Consider the following 16,784-nt stretch of genomic DNA (forward strand, 5'->3'; position numbering starts at 1 on the left):
GGAATCCGCCATCCTCTGGCTCGCCCCTCCGCGCGACGGCAGTTCAGGGGAGGGCCCGGACACCAAACTGGTTTGTGGGTCGCGATTAGAGCCAGTGATGAAAACTGCAGAGCCGTCGGGGCGCGGCGCCTGGCCGGATCCGACGGATGCTGCTAAGCACTGGTGGCAGAGCTACGGGATTTCTTTCCGAGCTACTCGAGGGACTGCGAGGCCTGGACAGGCACCACACGGGTGCCTCTGACTGGGCATCCCGGCAACCCAGCCCCACACCCCTTTTTCCAGCCGTCCGGGCTTTTAGCTTCTTCCCGGCTTCGGCGCTCTCTTTCCGCTGTGCGCGCTCGGACCCGGCTAAGGCGCGGGGAGGGGGGGTGCCCTGCTAACCCCTGCGCGCACCCCGCCCGCGGAAAGGAGACGGGGTGCAGAGCCGGGGTGGGGGCAGAGGGGGGCCGCCGTTCGGGTCACCAAGGGTTGACCTTCCTCCCGTCATCTCGCCCTCCCGCCCCAGTCCCTGCAGCCCCCGGTCTCTGACCCTCGCTTTGGGAGCGGAGTAGGTGTGAGTGTCGAGGATGGGCTCTCGGGAATGTTCCTCCAGGGGTCAGAGGGCGCTCCCGGCCGTAACGGCGCCGCCGGGGAGCCTTACCTGAGGCCTGGGCAGGCATCGCCGCCGGCTGACCACCGCAGCGCGGATCGTCTGTCCGGGTGAGGCCCCTGCGCCGGACCGATGCCTCCGACGCCCTCCCTACGCGGGACTGCGCAGCCGCCTCTCGGGCTCCGCGGCCCATTGATTTTTCTGTTGACTTTGGGGCTCTCATTAATCAATCCTTCGTTAATTACCCCGCCGGGGGCTCCCCGGACAGCTCAGCCAATAACGAGGCGGCTGGACAGGCGGGCGGGGCCGGAGGCGGTGCATGCCTGGGGCTCTGGGTCAGGGGACCCACGAGCAGGCCCGCTTCCGGGGTAGGTCGGGGTGCAATGTCCTTAGGCCGCAACAGAGGCCGTGTAGGGTTCAGGCCACACTTGCCTCTGGCGGCCCAGCAGGGAATGGACCCTCCCCCACAGATCCGGGGTCACCTTCTCTTGTACCCCATGTAGCACCAGACCCGGCCCTGACGCAAGCTCTCTCTCCCTAAGGCAAACGTGAACTTGGGGCGAAAGAGACCCGGTTCTGACACGGCAGGAGGCGCCCCCTGCGGCCCTCCTCAGCTCTTCCTGCAGCCTCTGAGACCTGCCCACCTCGTCGTGCTGGTGCGGTCCTGGCACATTTTCCTCTAAAGTGTCCTGTGCCCCAGGTGCGGCTGCTCCCACTCTCCTGCACAAAAGCCATCTCCTCCCACCCCAGTCCCCACCCCAGCCTGTCCCCCTTCTCCTGACTCGCTGGCCACCAATTCCGCCTCCTCTTCTAGCTGTTGGTGCCTCTTTTTCAATCTCTCTCTGCACGGTCTGACTTCCTCAGTCTCTCTGAGTCCATCTCTATATCCCCCCTCCCCACCTTCTTTTGGATCAAACCATTTTATTGAGGGGCTTCGGAGACGGTCGAAGGGCTGGGAAAACAGTGAGATCCCACACCCTCTGCCCTGCCAGGACCTCCCCAGCTTCACAGTTGCCCCGTCTCTATATCTCTTGTAGAGTAGGAGCCAGAGGGCTTTGGAGAGGAGCCTCAGGGACCGCAGGGAGTGGGGTTGTGGGTAAGAGGAGGCCCAGGGGGTGAGAATCTGTGCCACCAAAGCCCTGTTTAGCTATAACAGCCCTGTTATAAATTATGTTATAACAGTCTATGAATTGAAGTTGCATTCCTGAAATGTTTCATTTGAGGGGAAAACAAAAGCTCTGATGCATGAAAAAAGTTTGAAAATTATTATTCTTAGTAGAAAGGCACTGGCTCCCTTTCGCTGTGTGACTGTGGGCAAGTCACTTTACCTCTCTGGGCCTCAGTTTTCTTCTTTGTAAAATTGTAGTTGGATTAGGTGAGTCCTTCCTAACCTTTCATGTGTCATGGAACACATTAAAAAATGTATATGTCACTTGAGGATAAGGCGAAGAGGAAGGTGGCAGCCTGGGTACTCCACCCAGCCCCTCCCAGCCGCCCAGGTACGAGTCTGTAACTAGTCTGTGACTCAGACTTGGCTCACCCACAGAAAAGCCTGAGACCTGAATATCTCCAGGGGCCTTTGCAGCTCCGACCCCAAGACCCCCTCCTGTGATCATCTTAGATGTGGCTGCTGAGACATGAAGTGGGCACAGGGTGGGGCAGGGAGAAGAGCAGGTTTATTGGTTTCCAGCTCCAGGCGGCAGCATTGGCCAGGACACGGGGCGGGGGTAGGGGTGGAGCTAGAGGCTAGGACACTTCCAGATCTTGCCTGGTCCTAGGAAGGGTGCAGGGAGAGGTCCTCCTCCCCGCCCCCACCACTGCTTGACCCATGCCCCAGGGATATGCATGTCCTGATTGTGATTTAAAAACTCATCCTGGAAAAATAACTTTTGTGAAAATTCCACTCTGAGGCCAGCGGGGGAATGGGTAGTTACGTGGCATAGTGACTGCCAGCCTGGGATTCATTCCGCGGGGGTCTCTGGGTGGGTGCATGAGCTGAGCCCCTCCTCCCCACGTCTCTAGTGGGGCTTCAGGACAGCATGTAGACCTCCAGCAGGCTGGAGACAGCATGCATGCGGTAGAAGATGCCGAAGGGCAGGCAGATGTTGACGATGGCTGCCCAGAGGGAGTAGCCATAGAAGTCCACCTCCACGGTGTTGCTGAAGTGGGGGCGGGCCCCGAAGGCGGGCATGATCCACAGCTGTGGGGACAAAGGGGTGTCAGGACCTGGCCCGGACTCGTGCCAGTGGGTCATTCCGTGGGCTCTGCTGGGTGGGGCGGGGGCAGGATGGGGGTCCCAGCCCTCTGGCTTTGTGGACAGCGAGGGCTGAGTGTTGCTGAGGGGGGACCTCGAGCATCTTGGGCGGGGCCTGGCACTCACTAAGGAGCTCAGTAAATGTGCCCAACTGAACTTGCCTGCCCCCCAGCCTAGGGCTCCGCCTGCGATCACATCTCCCACCCTCAGTACGGCCCACCTGTGGGACTGGGGAAGGGGAGAAGTCTCAATAGATGCTGTGAGAATTTGGAATAAATGGCTAAATCGGTAGCTCTCTCCTGGAGAGATGTGTGTACGGTGGTGATGGTAGAATCAGACAGGCCCAGGGCAGGGGTTCAGGATCCTGCCGGAAGGCTCCCCCAGCCCTGCCCGCTAGGAGCTCTGCTCTCCAGCTCTGGCCCCGCACCCCACCCCCTTCCCAGGTCTGGGAGGCGGCTGAAGCTGGAATCCTGCTTCATCCCTGGCTATGAGCTCAGATAGTTCATGTATGGGGTGTGAGGCAAAGAATAAAGGCTTCTAGACTAACCCCCCTCTCCCCACCGCAAATGTATCACATCCTTGGACACATCACAGCCCAAATCTGAGCCCGCTTCTATCCTATAAAATGAAGGAGTTGGAGATGATGCCCTCAGAGCTGATCCAGGCTCAGATACCTGGAGCAAAAGCGGCCTCCCAGGTGACTCCCAGCCTGTAGGCTCCCAGCCTGTAGGCCTTGGGAGAAGGTGAGGGGGGGCCGAGGCTGGGAGCCACACCAAAGATGACCCAAGACAGGAGGAGGTTTTGAGCTTTATTGCTTCTACTGGTAGGTCAGAGATGGGTGACTACTCTTTTATTTACCTGTAGGAGGGGCAATATTGACAGTGGGGACTTCAAGAATGCACCTCAATTTGGGCGTGTATTTCAGATAGACCCACTGGGGTGGAATCCCTCTGGAGATGTGTTCTATATCGGGATATACCCACATTAAGGCTGTTTTCTATATTAGGGGTATTTTCTATCAGAGGTTATAGCTAAAAGGACTGTCTTTACATTGAGCAAAACTTCACTGAGGTGTGCTCTGTCTTTGGGATGTACTCACAGGGGTCCAGGCTTCTCTGTTAGCGATTTCCCTCCTGGGGATTATACCTACACTGGGGCCTTTCTCTATTAGGTTGGAGCTACACTAGGAGTATTTCTCTGTTGGGATGCACCTTCACAAAGAGTGTTCTTGTACAGGATGTATATTTGTATCGGGTGAAGTCTGCTGCTCTACAGAGGAGTTTCTCTTGGAAAGCGGCTTTGCTGAGTCGCCGGGGAGGGGCGACTGTTGTGGCTGCCCCCCTCCCGGCCAGCCCGCCACGGCACTCTGCTGACAGACCCCTCACGCTCATGCTGGTCTCTGCCACCTCCTGTCACTGCTGCGATTATTCTAAGAAGCAGGTTGGTCACAAGGTCCCGGGAAGAGTCACACCTCCCACCTGGGAGCAAGGGCCCCCCACTCAGCTCCGTCTCACCTCCTCCCAGCCCTCACGCCAGCATCCCCTAAGACCCCTCCAGCTCTGCCTAGATGCCAGAATGCCGGGATCTCATTCTCCCCGTGCGCCCTGAGATGCTGTTCGCCCCCGGGGCTGCACCTGACTCTCCCTGAACCTGCTCCTTTCCTAGAGAGCCAGACGATGCTCGAGTGGGCTGGGGGCCAGACAGAGGGCCAAGTGAACAAACCCGAAAGAGCATCTTTCCTCGGCCTTCTCTTCCTCCCAGCCCACCCCCGTCTCTCCCCAGTTACTCACGATGATGTTGCAGAGCAGGAGAAACAGAGAAATGTCCTTCAAGCACCGGTATCTCCAGTGGCCCCTGGGGGCCAAGGTGATGCTCACTGCTCCCTGAGGTCCTGCTGGGCTGGGGCCAACCAGCCTGGGGGTGGGTGGGCAGGCAGGCAAGGTGTGGAGGGTGTCCAGGTTGGCAAAGGTGAGGCCGTGGCAGGGCTCCTTGGGGGGAGTACCATGAGGCTCAGCCCCGGGGGGAACCCGGTGGAGGCTCTCAATGATGAAAACGTTCTGGAAGGTGTGCTGGGTGATCATGAGCAGAGCGTGGGCCAGGCTGAGCCCCGCCAGCAGCTCCCTGGGTGTGCCCGCCACTACAGCCACGATAGAGTAGTAGGAGATGGCGTACTGGCCCAGGGCAGCACCCACCAGCAGAGCCATGTCCAGGCTGCGAGTGGGGTTCTTACGGTGGTCCATGGCCCGGCGGTCAAAACGGTAGATGACTGAGCCACTCAGGCTGACCAAGGTCATGAGCCCCAGACAGACGATGTTGAAGCTGTAGTACATGACCAGGGCCTGCTGGGTGCGGCTCCTCTCCCCACTCACTTGGACCTCGTAGATGATGAAGACGGCCAGCCCCACGACGAAAAGCATCAGGCCCAGGATCGGGCCGGCAAAAAAGGTCTCCCGGAAGAGGCTGAGCAGGGATGGGGCGTGGCTGTGGCCGCGGGTAGAGGAGGCCATCAGCCTGCCCACGTTCTTCCACATGACGTAGAGCATGGTGGAAGCAAAGAGGCTGTACTCGATGTTGAAGGGGTACAGGTAGAAGTAGCCCTGCTGGAAGATCTGGCAGACGTCCGTGTTGCAGGAGCAGTCTTCTCCGACTGGGCCGCCCGCACGTTCCGCTGTGGAGAGGGGGGCGCGGAGCTGCACTGCCCTCCCACCTTCCTGGAGGCCCCCACCTGAAGAACCTCACCCCTAGACTGTGACCTTTGGAAGGGCAGGGTTGCTATCCGTCACCACCGTATTCCAAATGCCTACACAGGGCTTGGCACGTCCGTTCATGCCACAGATATTTATTGAGCATCTACTATGTCCCAGAAACTATGGGAGCCAGGGCTCGATTAAGAAAAAAAAATTCCGAGCCGCAGAGTTGCCCGCTTCATCCTGTCCCATTCCTGCAGAAGAACACTTCCAACCCTTCCCCACCGGTAATGACCCCTGGCTGCCCAAGATAGGCAAGACTCTGGTCCTAATAGAAGGTGGCCCGCTTGGAAACCCCTAAAATTCAAACTGCCTCGCCGCTCTTGCCAGCATCTGCTTCAGCCAGAAAGAAGCTGCTGTGCCCAGGTCTCGACCGTGACCTGCTGTCACTTTGGTTTGTACCACACTGATAGGAATCTCACCCTGCATCCAGCACGTGCTCTGCTCTGCAGGATCCCTTGGGCCTTGGCAGACAGCTCTTTTGATCCCCAGAACTATCTCAGCTGGTTTTGCAGAAGAAGGAACTGAGGTTCACTCAGAGAAAGTGGCTTGCGATGGCAGAACTGACACCAATGACGTGACTCTCACCCCTGAGGCAGGTACCCCTCTGCACCCTGCAGCCCTAGCACGTAAGGTCGCCCACCTCCCTGGGCTGGGTTTAACCATCCTCAGGACCCCTCTGTATGTGGAGAGTGGCCCTTTTCAGTCCTGCTGGGCTGGGATCTCCTGTAGGCCTGGATCCATGCTTTCCATTCCTGGACCCTCCCATACTGAGTGTGCGTGTGTATTCAGGTAATGTCCAGGTGGACTTGGTCATCTAGTCTGATCCTGGCTGGTGGCGGGGTGGGGGGGCTAGAGAAGTCCAGAGAACCAGGACCAGGGGGACTGTGGGCTCATTCTTCTTCAGCGTAGCATATTGGTTCAAAGCAAAGATGGATCTCAACCCTAGTTCTCCAATTTCAAGCTCTGTGACCTTGGGTAAGCTACTTAACCTCTCTATGCCTTAGTTTCTGCATCCATAACGTGGGAATGCTAATAGTACCCATCTCACAGGGAGGTTGCTAGGGTTAAGTGAGATGGTGCTTGAGACACTTGGCACAGTGCCTGACATATAGAGCTCAGAGAACTGTCACTATCGTTATTGCGATTATTACTTCTACATTCTCCTCCTTGTCAGGCACTCCCTTCTGATCCCACGCTTCCACCATTGAGCCACCCTGCCCCCCTTCCCCTCTTTCTACCTTGATCACTCTTGCCCTTTCTTCCTGGAGCATGAATCCCTTCTTTGGTGGGACGGAGACCTGGACAGTGGGACCAAGGCTGTACTGTCCAGGATGAAAAAATGCTCCCCTGTACTCTTCCTCCTGGGTCACCCACATCTAAACTTCTTCAGAAGCATAGCCTGGGGCAGCCACCTTTGCCTCCATGCCCTCTACGAGTCCACAGAGCACCCAGCCCGAGGCCTGGCTGCCACGGGACCAGGGTGAATCTGAAGTGGGCACTCACATTCCAGAGCGAGGCGGGTATGGCTGGTGTTGCTGTGAAGACTGCCGAGGGAATGGGCCTGGTGCACCGATTCATCCACCACGGTTGCCATCCAGATGGCCAGGTTGGTGGTGAGCGTGAACATGAGACCACATCTGTTTGGGGAGGGAGAGCAAAGAGGCCAGTGAGAGTCTGTGGCTCACATTGGGTCCCCGGCGTGGTGGAGAGCTGGGGATGCTCTCCTGGGAGATGGTGCTGAGAAGCAAGAAAGCAGGCAGACCCCTGTGTGAACAGGGAAGCTGAGTTTGGAAGGAACACTTAGCCTGGCTGAGATGCCTCCCAAAAGAGGGCTGGGGGTGTCGTGGGGTTCAGGCCACGGCTGCTCCCTCTCTTTGGGGAAAGTACATTTGTACATTACACACGCCATCTCACCAAGCACGTCCCCCGTACCCCCAGCAGAGGGTGGTGGAAATCAGGCTGACAAAGCCAGGGGGCCTTGGCTGAAACCCCACCTGGGGGCAGAAAGAGGACCCACGCCCCAGGTTGGGAAGCGCTCATCTCATGCCAGGTGAGCCCAGCCCCTGTGCATGGACACTGAGCCATGGGCATGGAGCAGGCACTCACCGAGTCAGGTCCAGGTGGCTGTGAACACAATCTTTAGCGGAGATGCAGAGAAAGTAAGTCTGTGTTGAGAGAGAGTGGTGGGGTCATCTACTCTGCAGACGGGCTCAGCCCGGAGTGCCCAGGTCCATGCCCGGCACCATGCGCTTACCGCCTCAAGAGCCCTCCTACTATGTGATCGAGTTTCTTTCAGCTTTGCAAAGGGAGACGTGAGCTTTTCTCTCTTTCTATTCTCTGGAGCGATTTGTACAAAATAGTCCTCTGTTCTTTAGAAGTTTGCAAAATGCCACCTGTAAACTCTCTGGGCTTGGTGTTTGTTTTCTGTTTCTTTGTAGGGTGGAGTTTTGACTGCCTAGTTATGTATTCCTGGGAGTGAGGCCAGCCTCGGAAAGAACCTAAGCGGCCTCACAGCTCTCTCTGGCACTGTCCCTGCCTCATCCTCATCCTTTGCTTCCCTGCAAGTCCTTGCTCTCACCTGGCTGCCCACAAATCCTTGCTGTGGTGTTTATTGATGTTGGGGTGCCTGTATTTCCATTTTGCCTGAGTATTCTTTAAAGTCAGAAAATGTAAAATTAAAACTATATAAATGCCAAAGTCGTAAATGTGTTAAATTGTGGAAACCTGGGCAGTAGGGATGGTGTTTCAAGAGAGGGAACCATACACGTGGTCATTCTGGGCTGAGGAGGGTTTGGGTCCCACGTTAAGACCAGTCCTGCCTCAGCTCAATCAGAAGATCTTTTCCCGTGTTATTCGTGCAAGAAATAAAAAAGTGAACTTGTTTGAAAAATCCCATATACAGGCTACCCTACTTCCTGAAAAAATACAGAATATAGGGGACATGGCTGAGGCCCAACTGGCCATGCCCACAGCAGGACGCTGAGCTGAGACTGATGCCCTTTATGGGCACCCAAGGAGGGCAGGTCAGGTTCCAGGAGACAGAGCAGCTGCCACAACTGACACCTCCTAGGTGTTAACTACTGGCTCTGCTTAAGGTGAAATGAAATCGCAGGGCCCCTAAGTAGGCACTCACATTTGGATATTACGTCATTACCAAGTGCTTCCAGATTTACGGACTCATGTGATCTGCACTACAGTCCTATCCCCACCCTAATCGATTGCTCAGCGTGGAAGTGGAGTGGAGCTCAGATCTCCTGACTCCATGCCACATGTTGGCTCTCTTCCACCACACTCAGGGACACTCCTCCCACCCACCTGCACAATGACAAACACAGCCTGGGTGAGAGGGTACAGGATCTTGATGGCTGACTGGCACTCAAAGGAACTGGAGTAGTAGCCGGTCTTGAAGACATCCATGACGAGAGTGCAGATCCCAAACAGCACCAGCCCACCTGGGAAGGAGGGTGGGGGGTGGATCAGAGAGGCAGGAGAAAATGATTACAGATTTGAGGATGGATGGCCAAATAGTTGGATGATTGGGTGGATGGATGGATGAATAGGGTAAGTGAGAAGATGGATGGAAGGATGGGTGTGTGATTGAGTGGGTAGATGGATGGATGTCCTGTTGAGCCCCCATCCCTTTGGGGCTGCATAGATAAGGGAAAGGACCCTAGAGAGGCTCTGTCAACTGCAGCTGTCATCTGTTTTCTGCTCTCCATCAAAGTCTCTTCCATGGCCACCCTCTTTCAATCTTTAGAAAGGGCAGAGAAGTTCCACTCCATCCCTCTCTTCATCCCTCTTCCAGGACTCTTTCCCTTCCTCTTCTGCCTCAGACACAGCCCACCTCACCCTCAGACACATCTAGCCTTGGGGAGTGGGGACTTCTCATCGGTCTATCTCGAAGGGAACCCAGCAATTCCTGCGGGAGCCCCAGCCTCCAGCTCCCCGCCTGGGCCACCCCACCTCCGCCCACACCTCCCCTGGCACCTCGGAGCCAGATGGGGCCCGCGTGCGCGTCCCGGTAGGGGACGGCGTCGGTGTCGGGGCAGCGCACGGTGCGAAGGAGGTAGAAGAGGATCCAGAGCACAGCCAGCAGCATCATGGTGGTGAGCAGGGCGAACACGTCGGTGTCGTACACCGCCACCTTGTTGAAGGCGCCGCCGCTGATAAGCGTGCAGGCGAGGAGCAGCACGTTCACGGCCAGCAGCACGGACAGCAGGCGGCCGCCCTTCTTCCACACCTCGCGGGGGGCTGCCCGCGGTGCCGGCGGGCTCTCCTTGGGGCCCGCGGGCAGCTCCTCGGACATGGCAGAGGCGACTGGAGGAGGCTGGAGGGGTCACTGTCGGGGCGGAGCGGACAGGACCCCAGGTCAGCCTCGAGAGCTCTCCTTCCTCCATCTTATCCCTAGATTTGGGGACCCGAGGGGCGGGGGCTGCGGGGGGTGAAGGAAGCGCTGGGAAGGGGGAGAGAAAAGCCCACTGTGCCGGTCTCGCGCTCGACGGGAGGAAAAGAGAAGCGGCTGCAGCCCCGTCGGACCCCGTCCAAGGTTCCCACTCCCCAAATCCGTCGGCCGGCTAGCCAGGGGCACCCACCTGGCTGGGCCGGGAGCCCGCGCTGAGCTGGGGGTCAGGGGGCGGCGAGTGTGTCCTCTCTCTAACGCCGGGATGGACGGGCGCTTTATACCGGGGAGGGCAGGGTGATTTACAGCCGCGGGAGCTCAGCTCCATAAACCTCTCAGTCCCACTCACATGATCCATCTTTTTCCTGGGCTGAATTTAATGAAGAGCGTGCGGAGGCAGACAAGGTATGATTTATATTTACCCGTTAAGAGGCGCCCCCTCCCCCGCCTCCCTGTCACCTCGGCGCAGCCAGCCTCGGGCGCGGCCCGGCACTGCGGCACCCAGCGGGCACCCCGCCCCCGGCGCCCAGCGCGCCCTGGCGCCCCTGTCTCCTGACGCCCAGAGTCCTGAGAGCTGACGCTCAACAAACGCCCCAAGGGCCCGCAGGCACCCCGACGCCCTCATGCCCCGCGGCCCTGTACCTTTGGGCTCATCTGTTGCTGCCCCAAGATCGGGACCCTACCGCCCCTTCCCCGACACTCTCGCAGTGATCGAAGTTCCCTCTTCCTCTCTCCCTTCCCCTGGTCCCTGCTGCGCAGGATGCTGCCGAGTCGGACTTGCGTACGAAGTGCTCGGCCAGTCTTGCAGCGCCTCCTGCTGGAGCGCGGCTGGCCCACCTCGCGCGAAACTGGCCGCCGGGACAGCCGTGTCCCGATCGCTGACGGTCTGGCGGTCGGTCCTCATAACTCTCTTAGGCCCATTGTCCAAGGGGTCAGGACTGCCCTCAGACATCCCTCCCCAGCCCTTGGCCCGTTCCCTTGACGCTTAGAGACTTCGGGGGCCGCATCGCCGTGGCTCTAGTGAAGACAGACCTCGGACTGTCCCCAGACTGGGCCTCACGGGGCGGGACGCTGGGGTGGGCAGCGTTTTGGAGAGAGGCCGGGCCCGGTTTGCTCGGGAGCAGGGAGTTTAGGACCCAGGGGCAGCCCGGGGCGGCCCTCTGGGCAGCGGGAGATCCTCCCCCCACCTTCCCCGCCCGCTGAGCGGCTCAGATGTCCGAGTAGCGGCGGCTCTGGCGCTCCGCATCTTCTGTTTGCGGCGGCGGGCGCTGGCGGCCCCGGCCCCTGCCCGACCCCCTCCCCCAACCCCATGCCTCAGCTCTAACCCCGCCGCCCTCCCCCGCGGGGGGCATTTCCCCGTGTCCCCTGCCCGTCCCGTCCAAGTCAGGCGCCATGAACGACCAGTACCACCGGGCGGCTCGGGACGGCTACCTGGAACTTCTCAAGGAGGCCACCAGGAAGGAGCTGAACGCCCCCGACGAGGATGGCATGACCCCCACCCTCTGGGCTGCTTACCACGGCAACCTGGAGTCACTGCGCCTCATCGTGAGTCGAGGGTGAGTATCCTACTGTCCCCGCCCAAGCCCCGCCAGGGAGGACTGAGAGTCTCAGGGCCGCTCTAGGCCCCTGAGACACCCCCTCTCAACTCCATGGCATCTCCCCCCCCACCTCCGCTGTGCCACCCTCTTCCCTAGGACAGACCCTAAGGTGGAACCTTGGAGATTGACAGTCGTGGGAGGAGGAAACAAACTGAGGCCTGTGACATTTGTGACCTGGATGCGGGGCTAGGAGGAGAGGGACTGGGACTTGGGGGTCCATGGTTGTGGGAGGGGCTTCAGAGTGAGGAGAAGGTGGGAGGGATCTCCTGGGTGGGTAGCACCAGGAAGCAAGAGTGAAGGGCATAGTGAGACTGGGAGAGAAAGAGCAGAAGCCTCAGAGGGGCCGGAAGGGGGGCTGGGAAAGGAGAAGCTCTTCACTGCCCACCCCCAGCCTGTGGTCCAAGGGGTCCAGCCGGCGCCCACACCTCCCCACACACTGGATTCCACACAGCTCTCTCCCTGCTCGTCCCTGAGACTTGTGGGCACTGTCCACAGCGCCAAATGTCACTCGGTTCAGCCACCCCATGAACTCCCTCTGTGCCCCTCCCCCACCACGGGCTCCATCACCCTCCCTTTGGAGTTGTCTACGGGGAGGAGTGGGCATTGAATCCAGGTGTCAGGGCCAGGGAAGGGGTTAGGAAGTAGCAGTTGAGGAATGTGGCGTCCGGGGCCACTGACATGGGCTCCCTACGGCTGAATGACCCTGTGGACAACTTGCCAGCCCCAGCGGTTTAATAAAGAGAAGTCAGGTTGACCTGGGGACCAGGGAGGCCTGGACAAGGAAGAGGGATGTACGAGGTGCCCCAGGAGGGTTAACATGAACATCTCAGGCCCTGGGAAATCCTGGTGGAGGGAAAGGGGCCCGGCTGGCCTGGCGCCAGGAGCTGGCCTGTGGTTTGAGCATGGGGTAGGTGGGGAACCCGCCTTTGCCCTCCCTCCACAGCTGCTCCCCGGGCCCAGCAACAGGTGGAAGCAGCCCCTGAGATCAGGCAGCTGAACCATGCCCCGAGACGCCGAGCCTGGCCCCTGTCCATGCGAAGAGGGCGCACAGTGATCTGCCATTCTGCTCCCCCCTGGAGAGATTCGTGGGAGGAGGGGACTGGGGGGCCCCCCTTGGTGCACCAACCCCCCCCAGCTCCTACAGAGGGTGAGGGCTGGTGCTTGATGGGGTGTGGGCCAGATGCCCAGTAGCTCCTGTCTAGAAGGACTTGAAGACCAGTGAGGGAAGTGGGGAGGGGAATGCGGGGGGTTGGGGACTGGGGAGTGTGGGCAGGAGCTGCTGAGACAATGAAGTGATTCTTCCTTCAGCCCTGCGGGGTGGCCCCCTCATTAGAGTGGGGCAGAGGGCCTGAGCTAGGTCCCTGAGGGAGGCGCAAGCTTGGAGGAGCCAGGGGGAGGGTGCCCAAGGGGGGCACAGTCTGGCGCGGAGGGTGTTGGAGGGGGCTGCGTGGGTCCCTTGGACCTGCCCGAGCCAGCCGCCTCACAGCGCTCCCGAAGATGGGGCCGCCCCGGGAGGGGAGGGCAGCTGGGCCCAGGCTGCAGGCTGCCCTTCCCCTCCCCTCCAGTCCTGGCTGCCCCCATGCTCCCCTCCTGGCCCAGGCCAAGACCCGACACCTGCTCTCACACGCGGCCTTGCCAGGCCTGGCCCTGCTCCCTGCAGACGTGGCCGTGCCCGGCGACACGCAGGCACGCACCCTCACACACTCCCCCAGGGCTCAGGCCCAGCACACACGACCCTCTCGTCCTCTTTTTCGGTCACTCCTGCACTGGCAGCCCCACTCACCGCCGTGCCTGCCTAGAGACCCAGACTCGGCCCTGGCCCACCACCTCTCTGGGCCAGCTCCCCGCCGGGCTCCATGAATAATTCACTCCTTTCTCTCTGGACATTAAATATTTATCCCCTGAGATTCCCAGCCCTCAGTTCTCTTGGGGAAGGCCCCGCCCCGGCCCCGCCTTCTTTGTCGCCCCACCCACTGCGAGCCTGGAGCCATCTTTAATCCTGGGCTCGCTCGAGCTGCGCCCGGTGGCTCCCGGCGGCGTGTCTCCCGGAGTCAGAGGAGAGGTCTCAGGCCGTCGAGTCCCTCTGGTGTGCCTGTGGGGAAGCTCATCCAGGCTGGGCGCTCCCCCCACCGGCAGCCGCTGCCGACTGCCTGCCTGACCTTGCGATGGCTCGTCACCCCTCCCCGCGTGTCCTCCCTGCAGGGGTGACCCGGACAAGTGTGACATCTGGGGCAACACGCCCCTGCACCTGGCAGCTTCCAATGGCCACCTGCACTGCCTCTCCTTCCTGGTGTCCTTCGGGGCCAACATCTGGTGCCTGGACAACGATTACCACACGCCGCTGGACATGGCCGCCATGAAGGGCCACATGGAATGCGTGCGCTACCTGGACTCCATCGCGGCCAAGCAGAGCAGCCTCAACCCCAAGCTGGTGGGCAAGCTGAAGGACAAGGCCTTCCGCGAGGCGGAGCGGCGCATCCGCGAGTGCGCCAAGATGCAGCGCAAGCACCACGAGCGCATGGAACGGCGTTACCGGCGCGAGCTGGCCGAGCGCTCGGACACACTCAGCTTCTCCAGCATCACGTCCAGCACCCTGAGCCGCCGTCTGCATCATCTGGCGCTCGGCAGCCACCTGCCCTACTCGCAGGCCACGCTGCACGGCACCGCCAAGGGCAAGACCAAGATCCAGAAGAAGCTGGAGCGGCGCAAGCAGGGCGGCGAAGGCACCTTCAAGATCTCCGAGGACGGCCGCAAGAGCGTGCGCTCGCTCTCGGGCCTGCAGCTGGGCAGTGACGTGATGTTTGTGCGCCAGGGCACCTACGCCAACCCCAAGGAGTGGGGCCGCGCCCCGCTCAGGGACATGTTCCTCTCCGACGAGGACAGCGTCTCCCGTGCCACACTGGCGGCCGAGCCTGCGCGCTCGGAGGTCAGCACCGACTCAGGCCACGACTCCCTGTTTACCCGCCCGGGCCTGGGCACCATGGTGTTCCGCAGGAACTACCTGAGCAGCGGGCTGCACGGCCTGGGCCGCGAGGACGCGGCGCTGGACGGCGCGGGCACGCCGCGGGGTCGGCTTCAGAGCTCCCCCAGCCTCGACGACGACAGCCTGGGCAGTGCCAACAGCCTGCAGGACCGCAGCTGCGGGGAGGAGCTGCCCTGGGACGAGCTGGACTTGGGCCTGGATGAAGACCTGGAGCCCGAGACGAGCCCGCTGGAGACGTTCCTGGCCTCCCTGCACATGGAGGCCTTCACCACCATCCTGCGGCAGGAGAAGATCGACCTCGAGGCACTCATGCTGTGCTCGGACCTCGACCTCCGCAGCATCAACGTCCCCCTGGGACCCCGCAAGAAGATCATGGGGGCCGTGCGGAGGCGGAGGCAGGCGCTGGAGCGCCCGCCGGCCCTGGAGGACACAGAGTTGTGAGTGCCCAGAGCCTCGGTGGGGATGGGAAGATAGGGCTTGGAAGGCCCTGGGGTGGGCGTGGATCTGTCTGCCTTTTCGGGTGGGGGATAATAACTAGGTTGCCGTCAATTCCAAGAGGCCCCGCGTATTCACCCCCAATTCGGAAAAAGAAGCTGCCTGTGTACTTTGCTGGTGTCAAATGCACCTCAATTTTGAAGAAGTCAGAACGCAGGAAAATGGGTGTCTTCGTATGGATGAGACCCAGTAGTCATAGTAACCACGGCTGGGACGTTTTGAGCCCTCCCATCGCCTGGGTACTGGAGTTGCCCTTGCACAAGTCCTCTCATGTGCAGGGGCTGTATCACCCCCATTTTACAGGTGAGCAAGTGGAGGTTCAGAGGCTTCGAGTAGCTCACCCATGGTCCTGCCGCCGCTCAGTGCAGAGCTGGGCCTGATCCCTGGTCTGTGAGGCTCTAGAGCTAGGGAGGGCAAGGTGACTCCCGTGGGGTGGAGGGTGTGGCAGCCAGTCATCTCACCAAATGCCCAGGCCCTCAAGACAGATGTCTTACCTACTGGTCCCTGAACCTTGTAACCAGAAACGAGCAGATACTCTCAACAGGGCCAACAGTGGCCTTGAGGGCAGAGCTGTCACGTTCAAAAAGCCATCATGGGGAGCCCAAGGCTGCTGTCAAACTGGCAACGCTGTTGGCCCATCCCTGCCCTGACTCTGCATCCTGGCATCCCACGAGCCCAGCAAACACGGCGGCCCCCTTTTGGTATCTATGGCCTTTACCCTGCATGACTGGGCAGGGGTGGGTTTGGGAGGAAGTCTGGTCTAGAGTTTGGGGCCGGCGTCCCCATCCCTGATCATCGGTCTGCCTAGAGAGGGTAAGTGGTCAGAATATTTGGTCCTGACTTAAAATGCTGTGTGCGAAGGCCCTTATCTGAGGTCTGTTTCTGTTTCTCTCTCCACAGATAACAGGGGCTCCTATCCCCATACCAAAAAGAGTTGCAAGTTGCCACACCCACGGTGGGACCACGAGGTCCTCACAGTTGCCAGCCCTGCAGCTCCCCAGCTGCTTCCCGGGAGCAAGGACCATGCGGTCATCTCCCTTGAAAGCCTGTCCCCGCTCTGCCGCAGAGGGTATGGCCTGGAGGCACCTGGAAGGCCAAGAGAGTGACTCAGAACATCAATTCTGAGGGGTCCCGAGGCCCCTAAGCCACCTCTCTCTGAGTGGCTCTAAAGCACGTGTGCATTCGTGGAAGGCCAGCCCCAGTGCCAGGGCGGGGGCCACTAGATGATCAGCCCGTCAGAGCTGGATGGGAGCGTGTGGTGCGAGTGGGCGTGGCTTGCCCCGGGGCCGTTGTCTGTCCCCACCCCTCCTCTACGGGTCCTGTGGTCTGCTCAGTCTGGAGACTCTCCTACATCTTTGTGCAGGAAGAGTTTGGGCTGCCTCCCCTCCCCCTGTACACCCCAGAGAGGAGGTTCCCCGCTAGACTCTTCAGCCAAACACCCCAGCTTTAGTCCCCACCCCGCCCCAAGCACGGCTGGTCCCCTTCTCCTTCTCCCACTGGCCATGCTGGGGAGTTGGAGTGCCAGGCTGGGCTGGGGTGGGGGTGACCGGTGCCCTTCCAGCCTACCCCGGGGTGGGGCCCAGCCTGACTCCACCCTCCCCGCCCTGTCCTTCTCCACTCACTCTCTCCTTCGTTGTGCAGCCCGGTGCCCCCAACCCCAGGGACCCCAGAGGGTCAGGGCAACAGATCCAAGGTGCTAGAGCGACTGGCTACAGT

The 16,784-nt window shown here is 60.3% G+C and overlaps 2 protein-coding genes across 5 annotated transcripts; one reads left to right on the plus strand and one right to left on the minus strand.

The window, feature by feature from the left end:
- Positions 1-1,948: 1,948 nt before the first annotated feature.
- Positions 1,949-13,798, minus strand: OTOP2 (otopetrin 2). 3 transcript variants are annotated; one of them, XM_067717288.1, is made up of 8 exons: positions 13,374-13,798; positions 10,186-10,362; positions 9,581-9,932; positions 8,909-9,045; positions 7,700-7,758; positions 7,097-7,230; positions 4,634-5,511; positions 1,949-2,789 (listed from the first exon to the last, which is right to left on the minus strand). In XM_067717288.1, exons 3-8 carry the CDS (start codon positions 9,897-9,899, stop codon positions 2,619-2,621), a joined length of 1,698 nt encoding a protein of 565 aa, XP_067573389.1. In that variant the 5' UTR covers positions 9,900-9,932; positions 10,186-10,362; positions 13,374-13,798; the 3' UTR covers positions 1,949-2,618. The 3 variants fall into 3 exon arrangements, with proteins under 3 accessions (XP_067573389.1, XP_067573388.1, XP_067573390.1); XM_067717287.1 differs by lacking the exon at positions 13,374-13,798 and adding an exon at positions 11,508-11,680; XM_067717289.1 differs by lacking the exon at positions 13,374-13,798 and adding an exon at positions 10,635-11,273.
- USH1G (USH1 protein network component sans) lies at positions 10,840-16,109 on the plus strand. Of its 2 annotated transcripts, XM_067717290.1 has the most exons (3): positions 10,841-11,548; positions 13,793-15,010; positions 15,969-16,109. In XM_067717290.1, exons 1-3 carry the CDS (start codon positions 11,385-11,387, stop codon positions 15,970-15,972), a joined length of 1,386 nt encoding a protein of 461 aa, XP_067573391.1. In that variant the 5' UTR covers positions 10,841-11,384; the 3' UTR covers positions 15,973-16,109. The 2 variants fall into 2 exon arrangements, with proteins under 2 accessions (XP_067573392.1, XP_067573391.1); XM_067717291.1 differs by lacking the exon at positions 15,969-16,109 and having other exon boundaries at positions 10,840-11,548; positions 13,793-15,014.
- The last annotated feature ends 675 nt before the right edge of the window (positions 16,110-16,784 follow it).

This window comes from Pseudorca crassidens, chromosome 19 (genome assembly GCF_039906515.1).
Source record: "Pseudorca crassidens isolate mPseCra1 chromosome 19, mPseCra1.hap1, whole genome shotgun sequence".
Taxonomy (NCBI): Eukaryota; Metazoa; Chordata; class Mammalia; order Artiodactyla; family Delphinidae; genus Pseudorca; species Pseudorca crassidens.